This window comes from Eupeodes corollae, chromosome 3 (assembly GCF_945859685.1).
Source record: "Eupeodes corollae chromosome 3, idEupCoro1.1, whole genome shotgun sequence".
Lineage (NCBI taxonomy): Eukaryota > Metazoa > Arthropoda > Insecta > Diptera > Syrphidae > Eupeodes > Eupeodes corollae.
The window spans coordinates 2,003,176-2,017,841 of record NC_079149.1 but is presented as its reverse complement, the minus strand read 5'-3'; the positions used below and the strand labels follow the sequence as shown (position 1 = coordinate 2,017,841).

Here is a 14,666-nt window from a genome sequence, read left to right as displayed (position 1 = left end):
GCCTAATATGCGCGCATGCCCCAACAGAGGAGAAAGATGAAGACACCAAAGATATGTTCTTCGAGCTCTTGGACAAGACATATGAGCAGTGCCCTGGCTATGACATTAAAATTGTCTTAGGAGATTTTAATGCCAAGCTAGGAAGAGAAGACATCTTTGGTGGCATAATCGGGAGATACAGCCTGCACGACACTACCTCCGACAACGGATTCAGGCTGGTCGATTTCGCTGCGGGGCGAGACGTTCTGGTAGCTAGTACGCAGTTCACGCATCTTAATATCCACAAGGGGACATGGAAATCTCCTGATCAATCAACCGTCAACCAGATTGACCACATTGCGATCGACGCACGACACTTCTCCAGTATCCAGGATATCCGAACATTCCGAGAGGCCAACATTGACTCGGACCACTACCTCGTTGTAGCCAAGGTACGGCTACGGATATCACGATCCAAGCCAAAACAAGGAAGTACTGTGAGAAGATTCGACGTTAGACGGCTACAATCGCAAGAGACTGCCATGTCCTTTTCCGATCGAGTCTCTAATAACCTCCTAAGGAGTCCTATGCTTCCTGCATTAAGCATTGAAAACCAGTGGCAACATTGCCTTGCAGCCATCAGAGATGCCGCCTCTGAAGTGCTAGGTTTCACACGGCCACCACAGCGAAACCCCTGGTTTGACGACGAATGCCAGCAAGCTCACGCAGCGAAACAAGAGGCATACAAAACGGCGCTGCACAAAAGGACGAGAGCTGCTTGCGAGCTCTACGAGCAGAAGAGGAGAGAGGAACACCGGCTTCTTAGACGGAAAAAAAGAGAGCATGAGAAGCGCGCGATCGAGGAGATAGAGGGATGTCACAACAGGAATGAGGTTCGTAAATTTTACCAAAAGGTAAAAAAAACCTCCCAAGGGTACCAGCCACGAACCGAAGCCTGTAAAGACGATCAAGGGAACATCGTAGTAGAACCACAGTCGATGCTGAGAATATGGAAAGATCACTTCTCCAAATTATATAACGGCGATGACGAACCGAATTCCGCTGTAAGGGAGATAGAACCACTCAGCCTCGGCGACGCAGATCAACAATTCCGCCTACCCGACCTTGACGAAGTGAAGATAGCTATATCTAAACTTAAGTCAAACAAAGCTGCTGGAGCTGACGGCATCGCTGCCGAACTATTCAAAGCAGCAGGCGATGACTTGGTAGGGAGCATGCACCAACTCATCTGCAAAATTTGGTCGGAAGAAAGCATGCCCGATGAGTGGAATCTCAGCATAGTGTGCCCGATACATAAGAAAGGAGACCCTCTAAACTGCGCCAACTACAGAGGCATCAGTCTTCTTAACATTGCGTATAAGATCCTCTCTGCCGTATTATGTGAACGTCTGAAGCCATTCGTCAACAACCTGATTGGTCCTTATCAGTGTGGCTTCAGACCAGGAAAGTCCACTATCGACCAAATATTCACACTACGGCAGATCTTGGAAAAAACCCAGGAGCTTCAAATCGATACCCACCATCTCTTTATCGATTTTAAAGCCGCGTATGACAGCATCTATAGGGAAGAGCTCTACCGAGCAATGTCTAGTTTTGGCATCCCTGTCAAACTTATCCGTTTGTGCAGAATGACGATGGAGAATGCACGCTGCTCTATCAAGGTCGGAAAAGATCTTACCGATGCATTTGATGTCAAAAAAGGTTTTAGACAAGGCGATGCACTGTCATGCGACTTCTTCAACATCGTTCTGGAAAGAATTGTGCAAAACTCAACCGTCAACACTAGAGGCACAATCTTCCAAAGATCCATCCAATTACTCGGATACGCAGATGATATTGACATAATTGGAAGATCAAAGCGTGATGTCAGTGGAGCGTTTTTGAGCATTGCGACGGAAGCGAAGAAGATGGGTTTAGTGGTCAATGAGGGCAAGACCAAGTATATGCTGTCATCAAAAAAGGACACTGAACGACGACGTCTTGGACAAAACGTCACCATGGACAGCTATAACTTTGAGGTAGTTAAGGACTTTGTCTACCTAGGCACCGCTATTAATGCAGACAACGACACCAGCGCTGAAATCAAACGAAGAATAACTCTTGCAAATCGCTGCTTCTTTGGACTTAGAAGGCAATTGAGAAGTAAAGTCCTCTCTCGAGCATGTAAAATCACCATCTATAAGACACTCATCATCCCGGTTCTCATTTATGGCGCTGAGGCCTGGACCCTGTCAAAGAAAGATGAGAGCGTCTTAGGATGCTTCGAGAGAAAAATTCTTCGGGCTATTTTTGGTCCCGTACGCATAGATGGAGAATGGAGGAGAAGATATAACGACGAGCTGTACGGGCTGTACAGCGACACTGACCTAGTTAGCAGAATCAAAGTCCAACGGCTTAGATGGCTAGGTCATGTAGAGCGGATGGACATCAACGCTCCAGCCCGGAAGGTCTTCGAATCCAATCCCGAGGGACGGCGCAGTAGAGGAAGACCGCGACTCAGGTGGCGCACCCAGGTGGGAGAGGACCTCAACCAACTTGGCGTGCGAAACTGGAGACAGCTAGCTAGGGACCGAGCTGGCTGGAGACGCTTGTTGGTTGAGGCCCAGGTCCGCCCCGGACTGTAGCGCCACCTTAAGTAAGTAAGTAATTGGGATTGTAGCGAGCGTTACATAACGATGATTACTTATTTCTTATGGCCCAAATTGTACCATATGGACCTAAGTGACATGTGGTTTTAGCAGGAAGGCGCTACGTGCCACAAAGCAAACGCCACGATTGACATCTTCAACATCTACCCGCTCTTATTGAAAAACCCTATAGAAATTAACTCTCTGGAATGACAGTCCTAGGAATAAACCATTATGGGTGCTACACGTTTCTTTATCAACTAAACTCGTCCGTAAAATGGACGAAGTGCTCTAAAGATTTATTTTTTCAAAGTATGTTTCCGTTTTTTGAGTTGTCAAACCTTACTTATCAGAAATTTCAACTGTCAAACTATAGAAATGTCTCTATAAAATGCAGGTAAAATGACAGTTATGGTACATATAATTAAATTTAAATTTTTGTTTTGCGAAGACACTGTTAATTGTATTTAAAATCGGAAACTTAAGAGATATTGGGCAGGTTCAAGTAACCGAAGGGACTTCATTTGCTGTCAACTTCATTCATTTTTCAAGTGTCATTAATATCAAATTCATACATTTATTTCGCAATCCTCTACTTTAAGTTCATAGTACAAAAAGTACCAAAATAATTATTGTTTACAAAACACTGCTCGGGAAAGCTACAGATCCATCACGACTTGAATTTTGTATTGTAAAGAAATATTAGTAATTTATTTTCCAAATTGACAAGGAACCCTTTTACAGAAAGCAATAAATAAAGTTATGCACAAAATAAGTAAATCAAAGAGTAATAAAGTTCAGCTTTCAGTTGCATGAAAAAACATGATCAACTGTCATTTTGGTAAAATTAGACTTGACTTAATAGTTATGGAGATTTTTCATAACTAACTTTCCAGTCAACTTTCCATTAAAGATGCCTAAATTGGAAGGTAATTCTTTTTCAGCTGGCTAATCAGATACTAGAAACTTGCCTAACTTTTAAGTCCCTCATGTCATCTGAACTTGCCTACTGATAAGCACAACTTAATAGACAATACGTTAATTTTGTGTCTCACGAAAGTGGGATAGCCAGATTCCAAACTTCTACATACTTTGAAACCTAATTTTATATTATCAAATATTTAAATAAATTTCGCTCATTGAAATAGACCTAATTTGTGTGTACTTACTTACTTAAGTTTGTGATACAGTCCGGGCGGACCTGAGCCTCATCCAACATGCATCTCCAGCTCGCTCGGGCTGGAACGTCCATTCGCTCTACATGACCTAGGCATCTAAGCCCTTGGACTTTAATTCTGCTAACTAGGCCAGTGTTGCTGTACAGCCCGTACAGTTCGTCGTTATATCTTCTCCTCCATTCCCTATCTTTGCATACGGGACCAGAAATCACCCCAAGGATTTTTCTCTCGAAGCATGCTAAGACGCTCTCATCTTTCTTTGACCGGGTTCAGGCCTCATCGCCATGAATGAAAACCGGGACGATGAGTGTCTTATAAATGATGATTTTAGATGCTCGAGAGAAGGCTTTACTTCTCAATTGCCTTCTAAGTCCAAAGAAGCAGCGATTTGCAAAAGTTATTCTTCGTTTGATTTCAGCGCTGGTATCGTTGTCTGTGTTTATAGCGGTGCCTAGGTAGACAAATTCCTTAACTACCTCGAAGTTATAGCTGTCCATGGTGACGTTTTGTCCAAGACGTCGTCGTTCAGTGTCCTTTTTTGATGACAGCATATACTTGGTCTTGCCCTCATTGACCACTAAACCCATCTTTTTCGCTTCCGTCACAATGCTTAAAAACGCTCCATTGACATCACGCTTTGATCTTCCAATTATGTCAATATCATCTGCGTATCCGAGTAATTGGATAGACCTTTGGAAGATTGTGCCTCTAGTGTTGACGGTTGAGTTTTGCACAATTCTTTCCAGAACGATGTTGAAGAAGTCGCATGACAGTGCATTACCTTGTTTAAAACCTTTTTTGACATCAATTGCATCGGTGAGATCTTTTCCGACCTTGATAGAGCAGCGTGCATTTTCCATCGTCATTCTGTACAAACGGATAAGTTTGACATGGATGCCAAAACTAGACATTGCTCTGTAGAGCTCTTCTTTATAGATGCTATGATACGCGGCTTTAAAATCGATAAAGAGATGGTGGGTATCGATTTGAAGTTCCTGGGTTATTTCCAAGATCCGCCGTAGTGTGAATATTTGGTCGATAATGGACTTTCCTGGTCTGAAGCCGCACTATCAGGTTGTTGACGAACGGCTTTAGACGTTCACATAATACGGCAGAGAGGATTTTATATGCAAGTTAAGGAGACTGATGCCTCCGTAGTTGGCGCAGTTTAGAGTATCTCCTTTCTTATGTATCAGGCACAATATGCTGAGATTCCACTCATCGGGCATGCTTTCTTCCGACCCTATTTTGCAGATGAGTTGGTGCATACTCCCTACCAAGTCATGGCCTGCTTCTTTGAATAGTTCTAAAGCGATGCCTCTTGATTTGTGTGTGAAAGTTATATTTACCTGAAGGCAGTTTGAAGGTTGCTAAAGTTTCTTAAAAAAATCGACTCTACTTCCAGGTTTTGATCTTAAAATATAGTTTAATATGTTTAAAACGTTCCGTTGCTTGCCCAATCATTTAAATGAAAACAAATATAAATTAGGAACTTTTAATTCAATTTAAGTTTCCTTTCCAAGTTTAAGTTTCCTGCCCAAAACAAACTTTTTCGTTATAAAAAAAAGATTACTCAAACAAAAATTGGCTATAAAAAAACAACATCTTGCTTAAAAACAGAAATCACTTTTCAAGCACCGTCAAACGTTGCTTACAGTATTCATACATAAACAGCGCACCAGTTACATGCACATTTAGCGAACGGACCATTCCAAATTGAGGAATCTCTACAGCGTAGTCAAGTAAGGCAATAAGATCAGCAGGAATCCCTTCTTTCTCGTGTCTAAAAACAAAAACAAACAAAGTGGAAATGCAACCGTTTTACAAAATAAATTCACTCACCCCAACAAAAGAACACATTTCCTGGGGAATTTAAATTCCATAAAATTCACACTATTCGAGGTCTGCTCAGCGCCCACAATTTCGTAGCCTTCGATTTGTTTCGTCAGCAGAAACTCTCGTAAGGCTTTTGGTTTTACTTCTGTGATGTTTATCCAATTTTCTGCAGTCATACTGTAAGGGAAAGAAATACTGAACTCAATCCCTCCCAGATGAACAAATATTCAATGAACAACCTCAGGTTTTTGAACTCTTTGTTTTGAGTGTGCTTTTCCGAATCCAAAACCAACTCTCTGATACCCAAGACCTCACACGTTCGAGCTATACCACCAAGATTTGGCAGCTTATCAATCAGACTTGCAACGACTATCATATCAAAATCATGCTAGCAGAACATTCAAAAACATATTTTTAAATAAGTCCAAAATAAAAGACGAGAGCACACCTTACCACTTGTCGTTCCTTGCTACCGCTGCTGCTTGTAAAATCATATGAATCAATTTCAGGATTCATTTTCCTCTGCACATCCCCAACAACAACAACGTTCGTTTCCTGTTCTTTGCTTGGTTCTTTTTTCAACAACTGAATTCTGCGAGCCTCTTTCAAACTATCAAAAAAGCTCAGGTAATCCAAACTTGAACTCAAACGCTCATCTTCCGGCACAACAGTCACATAGAGAACGGGTTCAGCATTATTCAGGAATGGAAGCTTTTCAGGATAGTTGAATCTTACATCTGTATTCAATTTCTCGATGGCGTTGGGACTCTCTGTCAGTCCCTTTTCGATGGCCACCTGTAGGTATGCGAATTCAGGGATTTTGAAACGCTTAAGCAAATGGTACACTGCTATTTGCGCGTGGAGTCGAGTGTTGAAATTCGCACCCATTGTCCAGGGCAAAAGGAGTGTAATCAACTTACTGACAACACCATTGCCACATTCATGGTGCACGCTAAACAGATACGATATGGCAAACAGTGAGCTTTGACAACTGGTCGAGTTTTGAGGTAGGTTTTGCATTTGATGGAAGAGCTCCTCCTCGCTAATGGTCGTGGCAACAAGAAACTCGTACATATAAGTGACATTGGTTTGATTATTCTCCTGAAGAACTGCATAGAGATAATAGTCATCCCAATGCGGTAATTGATAGTTGAGTATAGTCAAAGCCTGAACTATTCTCAACTTCAAACGATGCTGCTTAGAATTTTCGAAGTATCGTGGTTTTCGAATGCTCATATTTTTACTTTGTTCGATCAAATACTTTTTCAAGAACTTCTGCGAATCAGCATCCAAGTCTTTAAGATGTTTCAAACACATTTCCCTGATAGTGTAAGCCGATTCAGTTTCCAAACCTGGTAAATTCAACCGAACAGCATAGTCGTATTCAAGACTGAGAGAATCATAATTTTAAACAATTTCCATAAACAAAGAACAACATCTTTAAATCAAACTCACCGCGCATCGCCGGTCAATGGTTCGCCAAACAAAAGACCACGAATCAGTAATTTCCTTTCACCAGTGTCCTGAAAAGTGCACATTTCCAGGCAAGTTTTAAAAACATTGAAAGCCAGTCGACTGTTTGAAACGTCAATGTCAAGAATTTCGTTGAGGTATTTGCAAAAGAGATCAGCTTGGAACAGTCTGCAGGAATCAATTATGTTCCGGACTCTGAAATAAAAAATAATCTATCAAGCGCTGCAAAATAATTAATACACTTAGACACTCACAGTTCAAAAGTGTCTGCCATTCGCTTGGTCCAAGTCTTCAATTCGGCTATCACAGAATTCATCATCGCTTCATCTAATGGGAAGTTTCTTTTTGCTTGATTTGTTAAATTAAGGAGAGTTCTGATCCCCCCAGTGTGCAACAAATCTTCAAAATCAGACTTTTTAATTTCACCGCATCTTGTTGAATACCAATCGACAGTTAGTTCCCGAATGACCCCCTTCGAACCATCATCCCAGCTCAGTTTCTTTACAAATTCAGAAGTTTGCTCTTGCAATGAAACATTCGCTAGATTGTTCTCAAAATCCATTAAACCATAACACTCGTAGCAAAATTCGTTTTTGAAAGCACTATTTTCAAAAAAGAAGACCACAAGAACGGAAAACCATTTATGGTCACTCTGTTTTAGGGTGTGAAGCTTTTCAAGTAAGAGCATCTGATGGTTTTTGCTTAAATGTTGATTCCGCAACAACATGAATAAGTTGAAAGTTATATGCGGCTTTGGGCTCTCTTCTATTTTGGTCATCAACAGAGATTGAAGTTCGGGGGTAAGTGTGTCTGAGCTGCTGTAGAATGCATCTAGAAAATTGATGAATTCGTCAAGTGCCATTTGCTCGATTTTGGATTTGAATATGGACACAAAGTATTCTCGGCTATGTGAACGAATGGAGCGATTTTGCAGCTGTCGTATCCTGGCTGCGGTGGTTATGACGGTCTTGCATTTGACATCATTCCACACGACTCTCTGTTTCATTTCCATCAACCAGGCATGCATGGGAACCGATTTCCAGGGAATTTCCGCAAACACCTTCAGGAAGTGATCTTGTTCGTCTATTTTGAAGTGCGGAAGTCGACAGGCGTCTTTTTCATTGTACAGCCACGTGTTATTGGTGGCATGGAAGAAATCCTCCAGGATACCATTTGCCAAAACAAGTTCGAAGAACTTGTCGAACAAATAGTTGACTGTCCAGCGTAGGACAAGGTTGTTCTTGTGCCGTAGCATTTGTTGGAGAACTATCCGAATCCAGGGTGTATCCTCCCCCAGACGGACACTCTCGATCAATTGCAAGGCCGGCAGAATTAGATGAGATTGTTTTTCTTCTAGATTTTCCAAAATCGTTAGATATGTCAGCCATGAAGCCAGCAATTGTTCTCCCGGCCAAACGAAGTACCTTTTAACATAAATCTCTTCATCGGTGCTGCAGATGAAAGTGAGGACTTTTCGAATGGAAAATATGGCAGCTTTGCGGTTGGAATCCGTCAGTAGAAACGTCTCGATGAGCCGCCAGAACTCGGAACTCAGATGGATGCGATGCTTGGCGATAAGAGGATCAATGCAGCTCACCAACAAATTGGGTGACTTTTTCATCAGAATTTCTTGCCAAATGATTTGTAAGAGAGACGTTCTTTGAAATTTGTCCACTAACAGACAAATGCATATTGCCAATTGATTTTGTACCCTGACGCTTTCGTTGGGTTTGATAATTTCATCGACAAGTTCTTCAGGAATTTTAAAATCCGAGGGCAATGAAGTTAGAAACTGTTTAAGCAGCTGCAGAGCAATCCAATAATCTGGTTCGTGTGAAGCGTGCTGCGTGAGCAGGTTCTTCAAGGTCTGGGACATCGAGCGACATGTGCCAGTGGAGGATTGTTGAATAGTTAGGTTGAGGATTTTCAACACACCAACGAGAATTTCAGGTTTGTGGAGTTCATCGAAGTTTTCTTCAATTATTTCGAAGATTTCATTGCCGTTTGGAGTCGCCACGAATGGTGCTATCGACGAGGAGGGATCTGAGTTCTCTTGTAGAGCGCATTTGTAGAAATCTATCGCGGAAGCACTTAGATTTTTTAGGCTGAAGCACACTCGAATGTCCATATTAAAGACGTTGTTAGTCTGTGAAATAGTACAATGTTTTGGAGGTTAGTTTAGTTTTTTATCATTTACAAAGGTTTTGGGGGTATTTTGAGTTTTTGAACGCTCTGGGAATTTATTGTCATTTGACTGCATGAGCTATTAGATGTTTGTATTTTGAATTAATAAATAAATAACCTAAATATTGAACTTGTTGTAAGCTAACCTAACAAAAAGGTGATATTTGAAACTTGTTGCGTTCAAATTGAAGAATGTTAGTTTATAATTAACAAAACTTATTATTTAACAATGCAACTTACATTACATATAAAATGGTTTGAAGTTTGAATGAACTGTCTTTAAATTGCTTTTTGTTTATTTAAATGATTTTAAAAACTCGGTGCATGTAAAAATCTAAATGTAAACAATTTCTTTTTATTTTTTAAAAAGTGACAGAAGAATGACAGATAACAATAGTAAATAACCGCTAAGTGTAAGTGCTGCCAGAAAATGCGAAATGTCAATTTATAACAGCGACGTTATTATGTATTTGATAAACTTTCGTTAAGTTCTAGATGGTTGCTTTATCGTTCGATTGGGCGGAGGTCAGATGATTTTCTAAGTAAAATTGTTATGTCAAGAAAATTGTTTAAATGTCATTCTTACGGATTTTTGGAATTTGTGAGAATCATTTAGAAAGAAAATTGTAAGAAAATGTTGAGCTGTAATCTATCAATACTTAAATTACAAAAGGAAAGGTTAAAGCTGCTCTTAACTTGCTTCCAAATTGATCAGATACACATTAAAACATCTACCGAATTAACAATAAGCATGGCTTTAAAACTCATTCTTTTCTCCCAAGCCAAAAAAAAAACAATGACTTGTTTATTAACAAATCATTCACTTTGACAGTTCAATTCTCTGAATTGAGATTTCAACAATCTGATAGACCAAATATTCACACTATGGAAAATCTAGCAAAAAACCCAGGAACTTCAAATCGATACCCACCATCTCTTTATCGATTTCAAAGCCGCGTATGCCAGCATCTATAGGGAAGAGCTCTACAGATCAATGTCTAGTTTTGGCATCCCTGTCAAACTTATCTGTTTGTGCAGAATGACGATGGAGAATGCACGCTGCTCTCACCGATGCATTTGAAGTCAAAAAAAAAGGCTGGTATGCGACCCACACAGATAACTTCCCATCCCGTCTGTCGATTTGTCTTGCTTAAAAGTTTTTCCTTATGTACTCGTATCAGTTTTTAACAAATTTGAGTACTATTTTTTGTAGATTTTATTTTTTATGAAAAAACGGACTTTTGGATTTTTATATAATAATCACTGAATATCGAAAACAATATTTTCTGTGAAATAAAATAAGTTTGAAGCCAATATTTTGAATTTTTGAAAAGCTATTTGAGTCGAAAGTAAATTTTTACCAACTTTTATACATTTTTTTTAGGTTTTTATTTTTTGTAAAAAAAACTTTCAATTCGATTTTTCTCAACATTTTTCAAAATGTTGAAAACAATATTTCTTATAAGATAAAATAAGATTGAAGCCTAAATTACAAGTTTTTGGAAAGATATTTGAATCGATATTCAATTTTTACCAACTTGAGTAATGTTTTTTTTTAGATTTTTATTTTTTATAAGAAAAACTGTCAATTCGATTTTTCTTAAAATTTTATCAGATGTCAAAAACATTATTCTTCGTTGCAAAAATTTGTTTTGGAGATAAAATCATATTTTAGTCGTAAAATTTTGGAGGTGACAAATTATTTTTTTCAGTTTTTTTGTTTTATGAAAAAACCGTTAAATGGATTTTTTTCAAAAAATATACTTCTTTGATATCACGCTACAATATATTATATAAAATTTATTTCAAGACTCTAGAGTTTTTGGTTCATGAGATATTTAGGGTTAGCCAAAATGTTCACCTTTTTTTCAAACTGCTAGGTAAAAAAACCACCCACGCAATTTTCTTGAGAGCCCTTTCTGCCTTTTTATCTGTATAACAATGGACAACGAAAAAAACGTCGCGAACGTACGGGCGTACACACGCACGCACAGACATCTTTCTAAAAAGCTTTTCGACTCTAGGGACCTTGAAACGTCGAGAAATGTCAAAATTTTCAATTTGACAAATCGGACATATTACAATAACTTCCTATGAGAAGTTAAAAAGGTCAGTGGAGCGTTTTTGAGCATTGCGACGGAAGCGAAGAAGATGGGTTTAGCGGTCAATGAGGGCAAGACCAAGTATATGCTGTCATCAAAAAAGGACATTGAACAACGACGTCTTGAACAAAACGTCACTATGGACAGCTATAACTTCGAGGTTGTTAAGGAATTAGAATTTGCATTTGTTTTTTTGTTTTCTAAAATAGAGAACATTGAATTGTGTGAAATTGAAAGTCTGTGGAAAGACTCTTTTAATTTTTTGACATAACAATATCAGCTGTCAAGGTCGTAAAATTTCCATTAAAATATTTTTCCGGATTGATTTCAACGATACATACCTATGTACATATATCTACCACCTTAGAATTACAATTTAAATTTTTCATTGAAAGACATTTTAAATATTTCTTATGTATATAAATATCCATTTTTACTTAAATTAAATATTCTATGACCAAAGTCGCAAAATGTGTGTTTAACTGTTCATAACTTATTTTATAAACGAATTTGTCATTCATGTACATTTTTTTGACAGCTTATCCATTGTAGAATATCAGAACTACAGATTTGTATCTTTTTAATAAATAATTAAAACTCGAAAACCCTTTAGCACTAACGATTGTGACAGGTACCCAGAATTCGCGGAATAGACTGCTGCTCTTTATTATTAGCACGCGTTGCGGCAAAGCCCATAATACCCTTATCTTTCCTTACTTTTTAAAAAAAGCTTATTTTAAAATTGCCAACAGAGGGAACTTCCATCGCAAAAGTATTATAGATAAAAACAATGCTCTGTATGCCCTAAAGTAATATCTCTTCTGCGCAAGTCCGTCAAACGTCAACGTAAATTATCCTTTAACATTTACATATCCCAGGCAAAGGATAACAAAGCTTTATTTGCTCTCCTAGAGATTTGAGCAACAATATGCCTTTAGGAAAACAGAGCAAAAAAGCTCTGATTTTACATTGCTACAGCGCTCGAGCCGGACCAAAATTTTCTTCTCTCTCCCTACAAATGAATACACGTACAATCGTACAATGTACACATCTCTCCCGATGGGTTTTTGACTTGTTCTCAATGGCAAAGACAACATGACGATGATGATGCTCCAACTACTGACTCTGACTGCTGAAGCTGATGATGGCTTGCAACCCTGAGAGATTCCTCTAACGAATCATGTCTTCTGTGGGATAACACGCATAATAGTCGGAGTTTGTGCGGTCTTCTGTTCGCTTCTCAGGAGCTTCGAATGCTCTCGGTTCTCTGTTTTTTCTTTTGATTTTTTTCCTATATAGTTTTTTCAAAAGAAAATACAAAATACAAAATTTTACTGGAAAAAAGGACAAATCCAGCCTTTACACAAAAAAGTGCGGTCATCGAAAACACAATTTTTTTTTCAAAAAAAGAACATCACTCAGAAAACAATCGTTTCTGCGAAATCTGAAATCTTCAAATAAAAAAACCCAACGTTGATTTGAGTGTGAAAACTTCGTGACGATGGAGTTTTGAGAAATGTATTTTATTTTTGTTTAAAGAAAATTTCCATCTGCTTACTGCCATACTTTCGGCACACACTCTGAGACGAGAAGAAAATCGAAGCAAATGAGCAAGGATATTGTGTGTGGGTGCTGTGTTTAAAAAGAAAAAGTAATTCAATTAAATTGGTACTTGTTCTCGGTCGGGTTTTCGGTCGGCATTTTTTCCCTTATACCAACTTACTTATTGTCAAGGATCCGTGTCTCAACTCTCTTATATCTCAAACAGGATTCAGAATAGAATTCATCTCCAATTTTCCATTTCATCTGTGTGACTTTTATGCAAGCATAAAGGAATTCCATTCCTCAAAATCCATTGGTCGTGGTTTTTTTTTCGAAACCAAACATTTTTCCCTTTTTGGTTTTATTTTTTAAATTCAAGATACGAAAACCGTGATATATATTTGAGTACGTACATGTATATATAGACGTCGACGATATCGATATGTATGTACCTACGTGTTCGGTTTCTGGACTTTTTCGTCGTACAAAATAATGTCCGAACCGAACCGGAAGTTCTTGAGTGTTAGCTAGCGCTATATGGCATTAACGGCAACGGCTCGACTACAATGTGGAGGCGGTATAGTTTTAATCATCATCCCTCGTACTAATTTACTTTAAGCTTTTATATAACAAACAACAAAATTTGTGTGTGTTACTACAGTAAAATAGGGTTTCTGAGTGAAATGTTAAAACAAAACTTGCACCGTTTTTCAAAACTCGAGTCGAGTGTAAAATAATTAAAGAAATAAAAGTTTAAAAATACTCACATCTTTACGTAATATCAAAAGTGTTAATGTTAGAATTGTAAAATATATTCTTCTTCGTTTTCGTTAAATAAAAACCTAAGTCAAGTCAAAGAAAGAAAGAAAAAACACATTAATCGTACCGTAAAATAGAACTAAGTATAAACCAATACCCGTATAACCTTTAATAAATAGCTTTGAATTAAACAACCACTGCCGTGTAAAAATCTCTTAATCCAATATTAGATAATGTAAATTGTATACATTACTACATTACATTAAATTACATTACTTTTGTGTCGAAAGTTTTGCTAGATTCGGAATTTTGAAGAAAATATAACAAAAAATATTTGTGCTTAATGCTTTCCAAATTAGAGTCCCTAAGAAAATTGTTTAAAAATCTCAGTTTTGAAGTTAAAAAAGACTTAACTTACGATATTGGTTATGCGTGTATCAATTGAATATATTCTTCTTCTTAAGGTAAATAATATGGGATAAATTACAAAATACATACTCATCATATTTTATTTAAACTTATGTACTTTTTTGTCAATACCAAAAGTAATGCATCCTTGTACAGTAATGCATACTTTTAAGGTTATTTATTATTGGAAAATGTTTTCGTTTTTTGACTTAAAACTATTTTGTTTTTAGTTTTCGCAAGGATCGACTAGATTAAATTTTTTTATTTTTAAATTGAAAAAAAAACGCTTATTTTACTTTAATTAATATTTTAGTACTTTTTTAAAATAATTTTACTAGAGAATATAATTAAAGAATTGATATTCTTAATGCTGAACTAACATTTAAAAATTCAACACTTGTAAACTTTAGCTTTTGAAAGGAGTTGCTGTTTTTTTGTATAAGACAATAATATTTAAAAAACCATCCCATAGAATATAAATACTGGCGCAAAAGTTTTTAACGATTACTTTATTTTGTTTTTTGTAAGTTGCTGAATTAATAAAATGATTTTGCCAA

The 14,666-nt window shown here is 37.7% G+C and overlaps 1 protein-coding gene across 1 annotated transcript; it reads right to left on the bottom strand.

The window, feature by feature from the left end:
- Nucleotides 1-5,305: 5,305 nt before the first annotated feature.
- On the bottom strand, nt 5,306-9,666 carry LOC129951837 (uncharacterized). Its single transcript, XM_056064186.1, has 7 exons — nt 9,539-9,666; nt 7,369-9,260; nt 7,097-7,309; nt 6,095-7,031; nt 5,881-6,029; nt 5,648-5,818; nt 5,306-5,588 (listed from the first exon to the last, which is right to left on the bottom strand). The coding sequence occupies exons 2-7, from the start codon at nt 9,240-9,242 to the stop codon at nt 5,429-5,431; spliced, it is 3,504 nt and encodes a 1,167-aa protein (XP_055920161.1). The 5' UTR covers nt 9,243-9,260; nt 9,539-9,666; the 3' UTR covers nt 5,306-5,428.
- Nucleotides 9,667-14,666: the final 5,000 nt, after the last annotated feature.

Excerpts from the sequence above, each read along its gene's own strand:
- LOC129951837 (XM_056064186.1), bottom strand. The coding sequence starts at position 9,242 with ATGGACATTCGAGTGTGCTTCAGCCTAAAAAATCTAAGTGCTTCCGCG. Across the intron at positions 5,819-5,880 it reads AAAGAGTTCAAAAACCTGAG|TATGACTGCAGAAAATTGGA; the intron begins GTTGTTCATTGA and ends TTTCCCTTACAG. Across the intron at positions 5,589-5,647 it reads AAATGTGTTCTTTTGTTGGG|ACACGAGAAAGAAGGGATTC; the intron begins GTGAGTGAATTT and ends TTTTGTTTTTAG.